The sequence below is a fragment of the Nothoprocta perdicaria genome, unplaced genomic scaffold (assembly GCF_003342845.1).
Source record: "Nothoprocta perdicaria isolate Ctin4 unplaced genomic scaffold, notPer1 scaffold_34, whole genome shotgun sequence".
NCBI lineage: Eukaryota > Metazoa > Chordata > Aves > Tinamiformes > Tinamidae > Nothoprocta > Nothoprocta perdicaria.
The window spans coordinates 3,772,196-3,790,583 of record NW_020455577.1 but is presented as its reverse complement, the minus strand read 5'-3'; the positions used below and the strand labels follow the sequence as shown (position 1 = coordinate 3,790,583).

General features: G+C 37.0%; 2 protein-coding genes across 3 annotated transcripts in view; one reads left to right on the top strand and one right to left on the bottom strand.

Annotated features, from left to right (window-relative positions):
- Positions 1–1,964: 1,964 nt before the first annotated feature.
- AKNAD1 (AKNA domain containing 1) lies at positions 1,965–11,908 on the bottom strand. Its single transcript, XM_026043777.1, has 16 exons — positions 10,877–11,908; positions 10,626–10,685; positions 10,190–10,304; positions 9,916–10,067; positions 9,741–9,800; positions 9,133–9,266; positions 8,650–8,785; positions 7,740–7,909; positions 7,219–7,276; positions 6,480–6,583; positions 5,096–5,181; positions 4,752–4,874; positions 4,557–4,667; positions 4,086–4,170; positions 3,148–3,295; positions 1,965–2,176 (listed from the first exon to the last, which is right to left on the bottom strand). Exons 1-16 carry the CDS (start codon positions 11,906–11,908, stop codon positions 2,039–2,041), a joined length of 2,712 nt encoding a protein of 903 aa, XP_025899562.1. The 3' UTR covers positions 1,965–2,038.
- Positions 11,909–12,490: 582 nt separating this feature from the next.
- The window catches only part of GPSM2 (G protein signaling modulator 2), a 23,479-nt gene continuing 17,581 nt past the window's right edge, over positions 12,491–18,388 (top strand). For both annotated transcript variants that reach the window (XM_026043837.1, XM_026043836.1), the window contains exon 1: positions 12,491–12,562. The gene's annotated coding sequence lies outside the window, so the exon portion shown is untranslated. The remainder of the gene's footprint in view (positions 12,563–18,388) is intronic.

The following is an 18,388-nucleotide window of genomic DNA, read 5'->3' as shown; positions in this document are numbered from 1 at the left end:
TTTAAAAAAAACCTGTCAACATTGGATTGTATCAGATGAATTCTACATTTGATTTGTTTTTGCAATACTGCTAATGAATGAATTTCTAAGAGAAATCTAGTCAAGTGTAAACTTAGAACTGTGAAACTTTGAAATGACATGCCTTAGTGTTAGTTTGTGTGTAGGATCTGAGAGAAATGTCATAAAATAATGGGTATTAGATTTATTTTTATATACAGGTTTCCAACTAATAGGGTGTGCATTTTTTGTGTTCCAAAAAGTGTTTGCTTGCCCTTGCCTTTGTTTCCAGGTATCCTTAAAGATTTTTATCTTGTTTTTTTAGGTAAATTAATTCCAAATTCATTAGCAGATGGAAAAAGATAAAATTCATCTGCACAAGATCGGCATCTAACATATGTTGACTGTATTTTCAGTAGGACAGGAACAAACCTGTTTAGTCTGTTGGTTAAACCAAAACTTCTTAAATTATTTGAAATGTTTATCAATGTTATTTTTCATAAAGTTTCTAGTTTCTAAACATAAATATCTCAATAAATATCCAGAGTAGGAAGCACATTGAACAAATGAGATCTTCAGTATTTTTCCATCGAAGTCGTGCTAACGTAAAATTACATTAACGTGGAGACCGAGGAGGTCGTAGATGTTTTCCTCCTTTTCAGTGTGCAGAAAAAGCAAATGCAACTTCTAGTTATCAGGTTCAAAACAAAAGGACCTTTAGGATCCAAGACATCCTTCAGCCAGGTATTACGTACCTTGAATTATATGGGATGTGTGCATGCATATATGGAAACAGTTTCTCAACCTCATGAGAGAAGAATCCTTTCAAGCAATTGAAGATCTGGCTGTTGATTCAGAATGACTCTGAGCTGGAATTTACTGAAGGCTCAGAGAGTATTCTGAGGAAATGCTACTAAGTACTTGGCTATTTAAATATATCTTTCCCTTGGCATCTGCTGTCCAGGCACAGGATAACAGGTTTGGTGATCCAGATTAAATTAAACGTCCAGCTGTTTGTGGTGTAGAAATATTTCTAGGTATTCTTTTTTTTTAAATTGGATCTAGGGGTCCTGCAGGAGCCACTTAACCAGTTAGGTTCAGTACACAAAGTAATAACAGGGACGTTATAAACCTTAATCAAGTGTAGGGAAGTCAACCTTTGCTTATGCAGCACCTTTGTCTGAAATAAGCTTAAAATAATAAGCAGAGGGAAATTGGGTTATTAAGAGCCCAAGGGAGAAAAGAAAGGTTAATGACTCTGCTGAGTGAAGAGTATGGAGGAGCCTGGAAAATGTATTGAGTCAAGTTTATAAATCAGTGTCACACAGCAGCAAGGTGAACTATATATGGCATCTAAATACTTCAGAATGGCTTCAACAAATTGCATCTCAATACAAGGTTATTTGCCAGTTGCTTGCTTTTAAACACTAGAGTGGTTTTCAGAATACAAATCTAGTATTTGCTTGGCCAGATGTATCGGAAAAGGTAAGGATACTGCAGTTTAACTCTTGGGAAAGCATGAACAAGATGTGATATTACGCAGTTATTAAGACATGCAAGGAAATATTTTAAACGTCAGCCATTCTCAATGTGTGCCACTTAACCAATAATTATATGTGTTAACTATGACTCACTGTACTAATATGATGTTCAGAGATGATTCAGGAGAAGAGCAGCTATTGTTAAGGTGTGAGAGAAAAATAAATGCAGTAATGACTGATATCCTTTTTCTCTAGCTTCAGAGAAGGGGGGAAAAAAAGGGCTTAAAAGCTAACCTTGCCTGTTGAAGCCAATTTTTTAATGCTACCTTAAGTGAATGCTTGGAGAAAGAAGGCATCTGTAGAGTTGTAAAAGGTTAGCCAACATATTAATTCTGTTTTTGGTAGAATCAGTTATTTGTTATTAGTTCTGGCACTGTATGGAAACATGGAATACTGTCATATATGCTAGTAGTGATAGTCTCAGAACTGGTTTGACTTTTTAATATTATTTTATATTTGCGCACAGATGTATAATTGATGAGGCAAGAAAATACAGTATTTTATTTGAAACTGGGTGATGACAGCTGTTTGCTTCTAACTTTAGCTAGATCTTCTGAAACTGCTTGTACCATTCGTTCTGTAGTTCTCTTCAAATTGTTTGCTGTCTCTATGGCATGATCCAGAGTAGAACTTAAAATCTGTTGAGAATAATAAAACATAGCTGTGCTAATACTGAAGACAAATGTTCCCAAAGGTATAGAGCAGAATGAAAAACAAGTTTAATTAAGGTCTTTTTGTAGCATGTTAACAGATCTATTTCAAATGCATATTGAAAAGTAAACATTCTGAGTCATGTGGTAGACTACTCAAGGATTCAACTTGGAAATGACCACTATTTATCTCGGGAATATTTACATGAGTAGCAGCCACAATGTAGTACGTGTTTGTAGTGAGAGAGGGTTGTCCCATTTCCTGCATCCCTGGTTTTGGTAGCAGTTAATGAGGCTAGATTTGACACTACTTATTTCGGTCTAGAAAATTTAATTTCAGAGGTAAGATCTGTTTCCTTTTTCTGGACCCTTTCCCTATTTATACAGGGACTAAATGGTGTAAAAATTCTCAAAATGCTTAATGTGAAGGAATATACCAGAGTGAAATCCTTAGATGTGGCAGTATTCCAGAACGTCCAGGTGGTCTAGAATGTGAATATACTGCCTGCAGCATTTGAACAGAACTGCAGGCCAAGAAGAAGGTGTTGCAATCAGAAATAAGGGTGCGTGGGTGACTTAAAGCCATTTTGGCACACTCTACCTTGTAGATCTGTAAGTTGTCTTTACATTTGAAAAGCACAGTACAGAATATTTTACAGAGACTGTCTTACAACAGTACTTAAATGGTGTCCTGTGTTCATGCATGTTACAGTACTATACCATATACTGAAGTTTATTTGGATTTTAATATGGTAAGCCATAAGTGATTTTGAAGTAGCATGAAAAACTTCATCTAAAAGGCAAGTTTTTTTTCTTATTCCCTTCTGTTTCATCCCATTCTCTTCAAGTGCACCAGACAAGTTTAGACAATAATAATTAGTTTCCTGAGGATGTTAGAAAGTGCCATGACAGGGCGTACTCTGCCGAGTTGTTGTTTAATTTTGACTCTAAGGTCTTACGTTTGCTTTGGAAACGCTCATATTTCCATTTTGGATGTTGACTGCTGACTTTCTTCCAGAAATCATCTTTCTGGGTAGGTACTGGGATGAAAGGACAACAGTATCACACATGCTCGAATAGCAGGTTTTGACAGTCTCCATATTTTGCCTATAAGAGTATATAGGAATGTGCATTAATAGTATGTAAGCATATATATTGTATGTGAATGAGAGAATAATAAGCAGTTTTACTAACCCAAGCAATTTTAAAACTGTGAATTAGACACTTTGTTAGCATATTTGTTTGAGAGTTAATCTTATAGCAAATATGACTTTTCACTTGATTATAAAACACAGTCCAGCATAACTTGTGTCAAATATGCACTGCAATGAGACAGCAAACACACCAGAAGGCAGGATCAGTAAATCTCTTAAGATGGTGCAGAGCCATCTTTTCCTTGATCCTATAACTGTCTTTTATAAAGTGGCAAATGAGGGTTTGTTTTAGTCTAGTAATGTAGTGTTGTTTTCTTCTCAGTCTCTAATGTAATTTAATGTTAAGTACTATTATTTGTAAAGAAATAATTGGTATAAAACAGAATTGCATCTTCACTAATCTAAATTCAGTCCTGAATCTGTAAATGTGTGTAAATGTTATTTTCAAGCAAGGGGTGTCTTTTGAAGTCGCTTTTTAGTGAAAAAGTCAACTAAAGGCATTGTGTGTGGATTCTGTTGACTGACTTAAAAAGATGGAAGAGTGACTGAATTTTTTTTTACACTTCCTGTCACGGTAAATATTTTAATTTCATTAGCGAGCAAACCTCTTATGTATGGCATGGTCTGCAAAAGAGAAGACACTGCCACTGCTTATGATACTGGTGTTGTTTTTTGCCCATGCTGAATCATGAATAATGACATCTGCTGTCTACTGCTTATATATAGTAATTACTATAGCTTACCTTTCAGAAAGTCTGTTTACAATGTGGGGTGGTGGTACATGTCTGTAAGCTTTTTGAGTGGAGCTTATTCTCTTCTGTGAATAGGCTGAAAATGTGGAAGCCATGTTTAGTAAAAACTGTAAATTCATAAAAATTACATTTTTCTATGTGTCTGTTTAGGAAAAATCGTGTTCAGTTATAATCACTACTACAATCATGACATTATCCTCTGCACAGTATTTTTTAAAAATTAATTTTAATATCACTGCCAAATAAATATCAAATTCAGCTAGATATATAAAAGTTTAATTTGCTGATCTTGTTCTCCAAGAGATATACTCATCTATTGTTTATATACAGTGCTACTTAATTGCTCATAACAAATTAAATTTGACCTATCACTATAAATACAAGCGTAGGCAGGCAGCATGGCTTTATGCCCTGTAATCAAGCTTATGCTTTGCAGTTATTTCAGGAAGACCTAATACTTACAAATTATGCTGGAATTTTTCTTCCTACAGAGGGCACAAGGCTGAGGTAACTCTTTCAATTTCCTGAGTTTAAATTGTTCTCTGCTTCCTCTGGTGCATCTCTGTCTAATTCCTGAAAACCAAGACATCAAAGCTTAATTTAAAAAAAAAAAAAAAAACTATAAAAAGCAGTGTTTTTATGTAGCAATCATTATACCTTTTCTCTCTCCATGTAATCTTGTATTGAATATCTTGTGACTTTCAATCTCGTGGTTCAGAAGTTCCTCACTTTGTGAATCATTGTAAGAATCATAGGCTGAGATGTCTTCTGAATCACTACCTAAAATACCCAAAATATATTAAAAAGGTCTGAAATAAATACTAAAAAATTATGGCTTGCTACCTAAGTACTTGTTTATCTTTCAGCACCATAATTTAAGCCCTTCACTGCCACTAACGTTACTGCAGTTCAAAGTAGTACTTTTCCCTCTCCATAATTTTGTGTAGATTCAATAGTAGGTGTAAGCATGGTTCTGCCCTTTGCATGCCAGTGCTACTTACTCAGGTTGGTATCTGATAAATCAGTTGGTTTTCCTTGAATGAAGATTGAACATCTTCCAGTTTTCCTTTCCTGCCTGTTTTCATTACTTTGATCATGAAAACAGAATGAGATTTTAGATACATGTTAATATTAGCATGACAAGCCTTCTGAATACTTTAACTACTGTTTAATTAAAAAGTAAATTTATTCATATCAGTTATCTGAAAAGGTGGTAAGTAGAAGCTTAAGTTAAAAGCTAATCATAAATTAATGACCCTTTTAATTAAAGGACACTGATTTTGCTGTTAAATGTTTTAAGTAAAAGATGATAATCCCATCTCTGTATAACAGAATGTTGTGACATTGTTTTCTTACATACAGATGTCCACATAACGCATCAAAAAATTATTAAAGGTCAGGATGACATGTTTTTTGAGCGCATTTGAGTGGTTATTTTAAAGATTTTAAATGTATTGCTTGTAGAGAAATTTGAGACATACCTTCTGAAAGAATACAGTTCCTTGTTTGCCATATTTGTAAAATGTATTTTCAACTTAGGGCATACAGAATCATCAAATTTGTTTGGAAATTTTTCTACTCGTTCATGAAAACAGTGATCAGAAGATTGAGCTAGTATTTCTTAAGTGAGAGATAGAGAGAAAGAGAAAAAAAAAACTGGAGGCTACGTGAGTTTTACAGGATAAATACTAACATCTATTCAGTAAGTCTGAGTGCATGTTTATCTTGTGCTTACCTTCTTCCTTCAGTATATTTAGACGTATATCATGTTCTACACTGCACATACTACAAGATCTAGCTTTGGGTGGAGATACAATTTGCCAAAAATTCAAACTCCTGAATAAACCATACAGAATTAATCATGTTGATATTTCTGTAAATAAAACTTTACAAAATGAACTGTAAATCTTCACAGATTTATCAATATGCCTCTCCCTCCATGGCTGTCAGGTAAGTTCATAACAGTGATTATTGCAAGTATTTTTGGTTACCAGAAACTTCGCAGCCATTCCTGTTCAGGTTGCTGAAATGCATTCCTAAATAGAGACTGAATGTAAAGCCTGTTCTTTTCATGGCATGTTAAAATAAGCTTGTGCCATTGAGTACCACAAACGGTTGGTTTTGGTGAGAAAGGCTGCTTTGTAACATGAATATAATTCTATTTGTAATAAAATCAATTTTAGGGAGGTCTACCGTTTCTCAGGAGGTCTGGTATATGGTGTATAGTGGTGATATCTGCTTATTAGTACTTCATCCTGCCATTTTAAATGCATTAAAAACATTATTCAGAGTTTCAGGAGGAATCCAGTATATAGACATATGGATGTATCAATTTTCCTGAAGAAAACTACTTTTGCAGCTAGGCAAGATAGGTAATACACTTACGTTTTCATGCTTTCTTCATCAGCCTTAGATTTTTGGCTTAGTTTTCCCAGAGTATAGGATCCAAGACCTTCAGCACCATGTGTTTCCTCAGTTGAAAGAAATCTCTGTTGCATCCAGAAGGAAAAAAAAAAAGAGTGTTTACATTATTTTGCATGTATGAAACAAGACAGTGTGAACAATGGTATGGTTTGTGTGCTGTTTTTCATATTGTTTTTAGTTGTCATCAGCGCTACAAACTTATTTTCCTATTTCCAATTCTAGCTGTAGAGGAGACTGAAAAACACTTGAATGCTTTTAAATCTGGATAGTTGGACTATCAGATTGGCATTAGCGTAGCTTTGAGAGGATTAGCATGTATTCATTCATTTCTCTCATGGTTTAAACCAAAACGATTCTTTTAGGCACATAAAGGCAAGCAAGGCAACACAGTTAAGTCTTTCCTAAGAGAAGCCAACATTATTGCAAATTTCAAAAATGTTCAGAAAGCCTTTCCTTAAATCTTTTTGCAGCCAATTCAGGAAAATTGTTCTGAGCTGTATTAGCTCAAAAGTTGGGCTTTAACCTTGTGCAAAAACTGAAGGTAAAAATACTGGATAAGCAATGAGAAATTGTCTCAGTAAAGCTGAGATGATAAAGATATCATATATCTGTTGTATCTAAGATGATAAAATGAGTGTGAAAATGGATACCATACCATTACATTTGGAGAATGCTTGTTTGCTAGCAGACCTTGTCTTACCAGGGACTGCATTTCTCTCTTGGAAGTCAATTCATCTTTCTTCTGTAATTGCAACTGGCTAAGGAGAAACCATTTATTTATTTTATTCCTGTAATATCATTAAGATGATTATCACTTAACCAAATACTCCCCGAAAGTGTGGATACAGTCTATAGAACCCTTTCAGAAAGCTATGACGGTTATTAGCAAAGGATCTGCATTTTTTTATTTATTTTTGTTACATAACTGCTAGTCATTCATATCCTGAAATTTGTGCAGTTGTATAGAAACTTTAACTCCTAGTGAAACTGCTTGTATTGTGGCTTCAGAGAATATCTGCTTGAGTATTACGAACTTCAAAGTAGGAGTGCTGGACAGGAAGGAATTAATGGGTATGTAGTTAAGGAATTATATAAGAGGTTTAGTCTGGAAATACTCTACATGCTCTCACATGTTTCAGACATCCCAACCTTCTATCCTTGGCAAATAATTATAGATCCAAACTTTTAAATTCAGTAGTTTTCTCTAAGTTTTGTACTTACACATGCAGATAAGGATTGTGCTTGTCTGCTTCTAAAGATAATTCATGATTTGTCCGCGGGATTGCATCAGTTGTATGACTTAAATTTTTCTCCTTGTTGTTCTTGTAAAGAAATGCACTTTCAACAGCTGTTCTTTCTGGAGGATCAATAATGCTTGAATTTCCTGAGCCCTGTGCAAAGTAAGACATACAGTATGTGATCGTTGTCTTGCAAGTACCTCACTTCTACCAGCTAGCATTTTCTGAATGTCTCCAAATTTAGGATTCAGAGACTTTAAAAATTCATGAGCTTTTAAAATACTGACAATGAAAGTATTTAGTGATATTTCATCACCTTGAGTTTTATATAAAAAAAAAAGTGCATTATGATCCAGGACAAAATATTATTATATTTACCAGTAAACTGTTTTATATAGCGCAGAAATGTATTTCTTCTTTTAGTAATTCTCCAGTTTAAGAATCTTGAACAAACCAAGTAGCATTTCATTCAAACTGAGAGGGATTCTCAAAACCAAAGCAGAAATTTGTAAAAGTTAAGATAGCTGCTTGTTTTTATATTATTTTTTGCTTGTTTTATTGCTTGTTTTGCTTGTTTTTTTGATATTTTTTGCTATTTTTGCTATTTGGTTGTTTATTGCTATTTATTGCTTGTTTTATATTATTTTTCAATGCTTTTAAAGCTGGGGCCAGAAATAGTCAGTATATAGCTGTGTTGGTACTTAGGTTTCAGCTAGAATTAATGAAATATTATAAAGGCTATATTTCACCTAAATTATTTGAAGTGGCATATACTATCTAGAATTATGCTTTTACAGTTAGTAGGTGATTACAACCTCGATCAGGTTAATAAGATCTGCATCCCTAAAACATAGACTAATACTGTGTTTTAATGGCAAAACTCAGTAAGTTACCTCCCAGAGAGAATAAGATGAATGGGCAGATTCATAGGGAGTAAGCAAAGAAGGCGAGCTGCATTTGCTGTCATCAGGCTCTTCATGGATGTCTTCAAGCAGCATGCCAAGTCCAAATATTTCTCCTTCCACCTTTCTAAACATAACAGCAATACAGTTAGTGAAACCTTTGCAAACTGATGTTCGCTTTCTTACTAGGATAACAATATTGGGTACATACCAGAAACAGTCCATAACGAAATTGCATTCACAGATTTTACTGAGTCCATTTATATACTGGAATTAATTTTATCCTGCTTATAATTGCAGTATCTAATCAGAAAGTCTGAGATGAACTTTGGCCAAATCACTTCTAATTTACCATACCGAAGTTAAGATAACTTAGTTCTGAAAAATATTCTAAGGACAGATGACTTAATGATTTTGAGATACTCAAAAATACCGAGAATGTGCGGATGTACTACTTAGGACTTATTTTCTAACCTTTCAGGATCAAACTTGCCAACATTGATAGACTTGTCCTTGTTGTTCTGTAGTTGTAAGTTATGGTGCTCCTCTTTAGCAGTTAAATAATTCTGTTCCAGGGCATCAAGGCATCTTTTCAAATCATTTAATACCTTCACCAAGAAATAATTTAATAGTAAAAGACATGAGAATGTAGCAAGCTATAGTGATAGCTACTTATGCTGTAAGCCAGATTCTCTTTGCAGTGATGATCAATATGCTATTTTGCTTTAGCATATAGCATATACACAACAGGAATGTGTTGTATATGTCCATTAAGTAATCTGCAGTGCTTTGTTATGTACAATATTAAACCATGACTTCTAAACTTGACAGTTTAAATGTAAAAAATATTATTTTATGGCTACTTAAGGCTTTCATGATGTTTTGAGTTGTAATCTTTAAAGCAGAGTTAAGAATTTGACCACCTACTGAATACTTTATTTCTGCTTTTACATTCATAATTTCAATCTGAGATTATATATATATTATATATATATATATATATCTGTTTGAGGAAAACATTGACAAGTCAACCACCATTTAAAGTGCATTTCAGATGTCTAAAAATGTATGAATTGGTTTACCAGGTATTTATCTTGTAAAAAGAATGTTTCCTGGATCTTATGTTGAGAGAAGTCTTCTACCTTCAAGAGGAAAAAATCAGAATTTTTTACTTGGGATTTTTAAAGTGAATATGCCAACGCATATAAAAATTGAGCATCTGTACTAAGTATATATTGAAACACAGGTGGTTATTACTTTCTTTTTCAGTTGAGCTGTTTGTTCCTTTAATATCTGAGTCATTTTTTCCCCTGGTGTTAGTTCTGGCAGTAAACTGGAAGGATCCAGGCAGTGTGCTTCTATGGTACCAGCTGATGGTAATGTTGATACCATTGCCCCACACTGTAATCCTACATAACACAAGAGAATATCGAGCAGTTGGAATTTCTACCCAAAAGATTTGTTGTTTTGCATAAAATGTAATTACATCAAATAAAATCACTATTTGCATAGCTACTATAACTCAATTTACCTGTTTCAGACAAATCGAGCATTGGAGAGTGTAGTGCAAAGACTCCAGAGGACACCTCACTGCCTCCTGAGTACATGGCAAACCTTGGATTTGGAAAAGCTGACTGAGAAAGTACCTGTTAAAATGGGAAGGCTTTGTCTATAGAAATGTTGTATGGAACACTTATGGACATCAACTAGAATGAATATGAATAGCTTAAAATGCACAGGACAGGTTTTCAGTAAAAGGAAGTATGTTTATTGTTATCCCATATAATTTGTTAAATTTAGTGTCTTATTGTATAGATGCTTAAAACTTCAATTTTATGTTATGGAAATTAGAAAATCTGCATAAATGGGAGGAGGAGCAACTTGAGGATAACAGTATTTGGGTGAATATTTATAATCTTAGAGATAAGAGAATGAATTAAGGAAGACTATTTTTTTGAGAGGTTTACCTTAGGATTAAATCTGAGCTGATCAATATGATTCTGGGTGTCAGCATGCTCTGCCAGCATCTTGTATACAACCAGGAAATAACGAGAGAGAATTACTGAACATTATTAGCTATCATAATTTTACTAAGGTACAAACTTGTCATGTTAGATGTTCTTGAACAGCAATTATTTTCTTATAGTAGCATCACTCTTACAGATACTAAGAATTTCTTAAGAAATTCTTAAGTTTGTGAAATCCTTAAAACATTTACCTGTAGCTGTTGCAACAGCTCTGAAACACTCATTTCTTCTTGATTCTCTGTTTCAGCAAAATCAAAGCAGTTCTTGTTTTCTACCGTGTCATCCACAGTTACTGATTTATTAGGCAAAATAGGAAAGGCTTTTGTCCTTTCAGTGATGGGAACTGCTTTATTGTTGCTGTTGCTTTTTGGTCCTTCAGCAACTTGAGAAAAATGAGGTGGGCAGTAATGAACTTGAGTTGTGCCACGCTGAGATGAAGCTGTTTTCTTAAATAGATCTCTTTGTTCTTCTGTAGGGTTTTGAAAGATGAGCCTGTCTTCATTCTTACTAGTTAGAGGTGAAGTTCTTTGTATGCATTCACACTCAGAAGTTGTAGAAATAACTCTTTTTGAAACAAATGTATTTTTATTTAGCAAAGTGTGATCTTTCTCACCAGTATCTATTCTCTCGCCGTTTTCTACACGATAATTTTCCAAGTTAGTTGGTGGCTGTCCATGAGATAAAGGGCTTTGGGCCAGTTCTGAAGTCTCCAGCTTATTGCTAGCTTCATCAGTGCTTTCAGTAAAGGATACCTCTGGTATGGTCTCACATTCAATTAACTGGCATGTGGTTATTAACTCTCCCTTAGAGAAATGGCGCAAAAGGACATCAGACATTTTTGAACCGGCGAGGTGCTCCTTCCTACCTGCTCTGCTAAAGCCACCAATGCACAATTCACTCCTACGAGAAGCTGCCCTGCCACGTGTTTTGTTCAAAATTCCACTTGTTTCTGGGGTACGTGCATGGCAGTTGAAAGCTGCTTCAGCTTGGGGGTGAGTTTCAGCATCTGCTGGTGCTTTTATATTCTTGTTATCTTCAGAACAGGATACATTAAGAAAAGTATCAGAAATATGTTCTAAATAAGCACACTCTAAACAAGCACCCAAGTCCTCTGAATAATTACTGTGTTGACAGGTTATTCCTAGGTCGTCATCACCGGGTAGGTCTTCATTTTCCTCATCAGTCATGTCTGTGATATGGTCTAATTTGTCTGAAAATGACATATTCCTTGGGATGAATGATGGTTTGCCCTTTTTCATATCTTTCTGTCCCGATTGTAGTGCATATAAATGTCAGTGCTTCACGGTTGTCAGAGAGAACTTTTATTTTAAGGATACGGGTCAAGCTCTGTAAGGCAGGAGTGATAGTTACTTGGTATTTAAATGTACTGAAAATCGGGAGCACACGGTGCAAAAGCGGGGCGGGGGGTGCAGGAGCAGGAAGGCAGGGACAGCTGCGAGCGCAAGGGAAAAGAGGAAATAAAAAAGGGGAGGCGGGAGGGGCGTGTAATAAGTGGGGGGTGGCCCAGGCCGTTACCTCGCTCCACGTCCCGCCGCTCCCGTGTCCCCGCCGCGCGTGGGGACTCTGCGCGGCCGCCCGGGCGACGCGTAACCCGAGCGGCCCCCAGCGCCGCGGGGCGCGTGCCCCGCCCCAACGGCCGCCGCCCCCATTGGCTCTCGCGGAGCACGCGGGAGGCGCGCGCCTGGAGGAGCCGTTGGCCGCCCCGCCACGCGATTGGTGGGTTCGAAGCGCGGCTGCGCGTGGGCGGGCAACGGTCGCGGCCCCGCCCCGCGGTGCCGCAGCCGCCGCGGTCGCTCTGGAAACGGCTCCGGTAGCGGCAGGAGGGCGAGGGGCCCCCTCGAACCCCCCGGGCCCAGGTGAGTGCGGAGCGGCGCTTGGGGGAGGCCCCGCGGTGCGGAGGGTGCGGTGGGGTCGGGCTGGGGCTGCCGCACCTGCCGAGCGGGCGGGCGGGCGAACGGCCTTCAGCGCGGAGCGGCCCCGGGTGTCGGCCAATAAACTGCGGGTGGCCGCCGGGCTTGGGGCCTTGAGAGCGAAACCAGTCTCTGCCGGTCTAAATAGAACCGAAATTATCCGTGCTTCTTCATAGCGAGGTGGTAGAAAAAATACGGATACCACAGCAGTTATGCTTAGTTGTTGTGTTGCATCTAACAGGGGCCTGCAAACATGCCGCGAAGCACAATGTTTGTGAGGAGCAAGTTCCAAACTCAAGAATTTCAGTTACAAATTGCATCGTGGCATATCTAAATGCATGCGGTACTGAATGTGTCCCACCTCGCCTTGCTAAGCCTAGGGATCTGTTGCCTTTGCTGGCCTGTGTCGACTCCTTCCTCTTCCTCCTTTGCTTTTTAATTGCTTTTAAGGTGTGAGGCATATAGCTAAACAGGATTGCTTTTTTCATTTATTTATTGACCCGTTAACAAAGATATAACTTAACCAATAGCTTATCAAAGACAAATTATTCCCCTTTCAAACTGCCTTTCTCCTTGACCCTTTAAAGTCTTTCCTGGGTAGGCTGTGGAGCGCAGGCATCCTGGGTTGCCATGGAGAGCTACACGGCCATCTCAGAGTTCAGGAGGTCCTGCATCCCCAAAAGAGCAGAGAGCACAGACGTCCTTGAATAGTGCATAAAAGCTTGGCACCTTTTGTTTGTGATGAGTCATAATGTTATTAGTTACTAGAGCTGAGAAGGTCAGCAAAAAAGGGCATCTTCACTATGCTGTCTTTGACAATTCTTCACCTCTAGTTTTTAGCCTCGTTTCTGAACTTGTGTGCGCATGTGCCACTGCTTTGTCTTACCGCTTAGTCAATGGTTACCCAGAGTAGGAGGACTTCATACTCCCAATTACTTCCGCATAAAGCTTGCACAGGGTGGTTTTTTTTTTGTTGGTTTTTTTTTTTGTAGTTATAAGGCCAGTCTTTCCTCTTAGGAATGCTGAGATAAAGCTTGCAAACAATTGGAAAGTCTGTTTTGTTTTTCAGAGGAGAGAAGAATGAAGCTCTAAGCTGAGTCTTAGGGTGATAATTTCTTGATACTTTGCTAGAATTATTTCAAGTGTCAATTTTGGGCCTTTTCTCATCTAGTGGTGCCAATGAATTCATTTTTCTAAATGGATATTCCTCAGATTCCAGTGTGCACCATGGTATGGGGAGCATCTCCACTCTCTAGTAGTTAGGAGAAGATGTAATAAGAAACATATTTTTCTTTAAGAAAAAAAAAAAGCTATTTTCTAGTAGGTTTAACTATTGAATATGTCGAGGAGTTTTTCATTTTTACTCAGTTTATCTGTTTTGTTAAAACAGCAGTGTTTTTAACTTTTTTGTTTGTTTGTTTTTGAGTTACACAACCTATTTACTTTTTTCAATAGTCATTCATGCACAGATCAGGTAACTATAGTCTTGTTGTTAATGATAGCATCTTAATGAAGTTATTTTTCTCCAAAGACTAGGTGTTGATGGTATGATTTCCTGAAAGATTAACATCTAAGGTCGCTAGGGTGGATAGTCCTTCACATGAATGAAGGAACAGAGAGATACTAGGTTAAGAAAGCAAACAAACAAAATTTTCTTTAAGTATGTAATAGGAAATCAGCTATAAAAATATCTGCATCTGAAAAGAAAAGAAAATAGTACTGCTTTGTGGTAAAGAAAATCAGGGATGTAAAAATTAGTAGGAGATCGTCTGCAGCCTGTAAAACCTGAAAATAACCCCAACAAATAATTAAGGTCAAGTTGCTTACTTTCACTCAAATCTGGCAATGTTTGGAGTAAATGATTCTTGTTTATACAGTAAATCTTGTGTGCTTTATGCGCCTTCTACTAATAAGGAAGAAAAACATGTATGTGCCTGAATTACAGGGAAAATATTCAGGGTCTGCCACCAAGGCTGTCAAAGTTGTTGCATTTTCTTTCTTATTTTCGCTTACTTGCATTTTCTCTACTATGATCCTAACGGGGTGCTGTTAGAAATTTTGTTCTTTGCATGCAAATCTTTGGAGCCTAAACCATACCTTGCTTGTCTGAAGACAGCTGTAGCATTGTGATTGAGAATGCTTGTGTGGCCACGCGTAAATACAGTGGGTCAATCTGTGTACGATAGAGCTAAAAGGGAATCCAGTATCTGTCGTTTCCAAGAGACTGACAAAAAATACATTGGAATAGCATTTGAATGGAACTGTGCCTGCAACCCCAATGTTAGGATAAATATGCAAAGCAAATTATAACTTGGCATGTCAACAATTTTAACAATTTTTATGTATTATTTTCATAAGGGAAATGGTATAAACAAAAAATGCATGTGACTAGATGAAGCAAACAATTAGAAAAACAAAATATTTTTCTTATTGTAGTGCATGCATATTCTATACATAGGATGTAAGTGCATGCTGTTTGATTGTAGAAAAATAATTGAGAAAAGTTGCCTCTGTAGTTCTCTAGCATTTTTTCTCTTTAATATGCTGTTAATATTGCAGAATTGAGGGTGATGTGACACACAGAGCAAATGCTGGTGGCAATTAAGTGCTGTGGATCAGTTTAATTGCATAATATAGGTTCTGTCAGAGCTATATCTGTTCCTTGTAGGATAGAAATGTTTGCTGGTATGGTAATGAGCTCTTTACACTGAGTGCTGGCTGCGTTACTGAATGAGCATCACAGTATGAAATGGCAGCTTTGATGTATCAGCTCTGTTGCATCATGTAGCTTTCCTGTTGAGTTTTATTGCCCTTGATTCTAAAGATTTTTTTGTGTGTGTGCGTGTGACTTGCAGAAACTTAATATTAATTTCATCTTATTTCTGTAAAGTGTCTGTGCAAGCTCAGCTTTTAAGTACCAGACTCTATTTTTAAAAGATAGAATGTTATGCTCCCAGAAGGGGCTGAGCTAAACAGAGCATATTATTGGAAAGCTTTGTGATCAACGCACTATATCAGCTAAATACAGAAAGCCAGCATTTTGTGTTGAACTTTCCCCATTTGATCTTCTTTTTTACCGTTTACAGTGCACTGTTTCCCAAAATGAGGGTATTTCAGTAAGTGCCCTGTGCCTGGGAGAGGCTTTAAGTCTGATGCATGTTCATTTGCATGACAAGATTGTGCCTAACAAGCAGAAAGAGTTCAAATTTAAGATCGGATATCGAATTGGGTATCAGTAACAAAGCTTTTACCATTTTTTTGGTGATGTGATTTCACTTTGTGCTTAGAATAAAAGAATCACAATTTAGCTTGAGATGGCACTGATGAGCTGCCATGGAAGTTTATCATGGCAACTAAACACTTAAAAATTGTAAATCTCGTCTCCAGTTTTTAGGTGCCTGGAAGGAGCGGCATATACCGTACAAGCAGCAAGTATTTGTTTTCAGTCAGATGATGATAAGGTGTCAAAACTTTATTAATCTGTTCAGAAAAAAAAAAAAAAAAAGATGGGATCCTAATAGTTTCATGTATCAAATATGTGAAAAATCACCGCCTATTCACATTTTGCTCTTGTTTAAGATACAAAGAGCTGTAATACTCATAGTCTCTTGAAGTCTCAATATTGTTTCCTTTAGAACTTGTTTTGAGTTGAGTATATTTATTTAATTTATTTCTAGTGATATTTATTATAAGGATGTGAGTTGTGTTAGGCAGCTGGCACTTCTGATTCCCTTCCTTGTTTTGTTAGTGTGCAATTGCCACGCTTCAGAATTGAAACAGATGGCTTACGTAAACTAACTACAGGGATATCCTTACAGTAAAAATGTCTGTGGTTGCTTGTGCTGGCTACACCCAGTTCTTTAACTTGCAGACTGGATAATAATTACATGCATTAAGCAACAATCTGGTTTCCAGCTAAATGTTGAATTTATTAAGAGTCAATATTCTGCTCTGGAAAGCGGATCTATGATAGAGGCACTGGGGAGTCCACCTTTGCATCATTGAACTCATTGAAATCATTGGATTTGTCTCCAGGTGAGGAGCAACTTCTTTACTGTGAGGGTGACAGAGCAGTGGAACAGGCTGCCCAGGGAGGTTGTGGAGTCTCCTACTCTGGAGGTCTTCAAAACCCGCCTGGATGCCACCCTGTGCCACATGCTCTAGGTGTGCCTGCTTGAGCAGGAAGGTTGGACTAGATGATCTGTAGAGGTCCCTTCCAACCTTAAATATTCTGAAATATTCTGAAATATTCTGAACTCCGATATTTAATATATCCAAAAGTCAGTCTACTATCACTTATTTCTGCCCCCTTTCTGTTTACTGTTACATTTAATACAAATATGTGCTAGATCTTTTATTTTGGCAACAGTGCTTTCTAAGCCTGTAGTTTACAGTCTAGCCTACACTACTGCTAGAGGTCTTGAAGATTTCTATTCATGTACCTCGTGCTGCTGGAGAGTGCCTAGTAGGTCACCCTTTATTCACTCAAAATGAGGAGTGGAAGCCCAGAACTGTGACAGTGCTGTGATGAATTTACTGGTAATGAAAATATATTTTTTTTGTTGGTTACACAATTTGTTGTTCTCTTAAGTTTCTGGGTTTTCTTTTGATTCTAAATGATACTGGAAATGTGAAGTGCATCTGCAGTGATCACATTGAATTTGAATGTTGCTTTAGTTGACTTTTTTATTTATTTTTTTTCTCTGGCTTCTGGTATGCTTTAGTTTTGCCTTGTTGCACTGCTTATATATGCATGTAGTATCTTCTTACTTGGATGTTTTGTATGGAAAGAAAAAGACACAACCCTTAAGAATGTGGTTGAGCTTGTTTCTGACTCAGAGTAGGGAGATGCTCCTGGGATCAATCATCATGACTGTTGGGAATAGTTATTTTATGATCTGGCAAAAATAACTTGTATCATTAAGAGTTTGGTAATGTTTTAGGCTGTGTACTGTGAGTAATGATGAAAATAATGCTAGGCAAACAACAGGCCTTGCTTATTAAAGGAAACATTTGCATAACCATTTAACAACAAAGAGGAAAATGAACAAAATAGATTATGTAGCAGTTAAAAGGCGTGCAGTCTCGCAGACTTCTTAGCTCTGGTTAAAGCCTCAAATTTGCTAAACCAGGTATTGCACAAACATTAAGGAGAACAATTCTTCCAAATAAATTAAGTGGAAAGTATGTACAGATAATGCTAGCAAGTGTGTTTAAAAAAAAAAAATATTCTAGGCCCTTATTTGCCTTTCATGGAATGTCTTTTAAGTGAAGGCATCTGGTCTGTTACACTGAAAAGAGATGTGAATGGAGGGAGAGGAGGAGGAATTAGCATTCAAAAGGACAGAGAGATGTCTTTTGTCTTATGCATGTTTAGAACTTGTGATGCAGCAGGGTCAGTGTGTAACCCAACATTAGATCAAGCCTTTTAGGGTTATAAATCTCTCCACTTTTACCACACCTGTCATAATATTGCATTATAGTAGCAGTTAGATAATAAATGTCGGCCTTTGCTCTTTCATCCACTGAGCTCTGCGTGCAGTGAGACCTTGATTCATATGTATTTTAGTGTCTTGAGCAAGACAGAGGTTCATAACAGATAAAGGGAGTATTTATATAATATTTCATTTAGCAATTACAGTGAAAAATAGCAGGTGGGTGGTGAAGACGTTACTCGATCTGCCTCATTCAGGGAAAGGAAGGAGAAACTGAACTGTTACCTAGTCTATTTGCCAGCCCCCAAGTGACCAGTCAGCCTATGTCGGCTAGTCC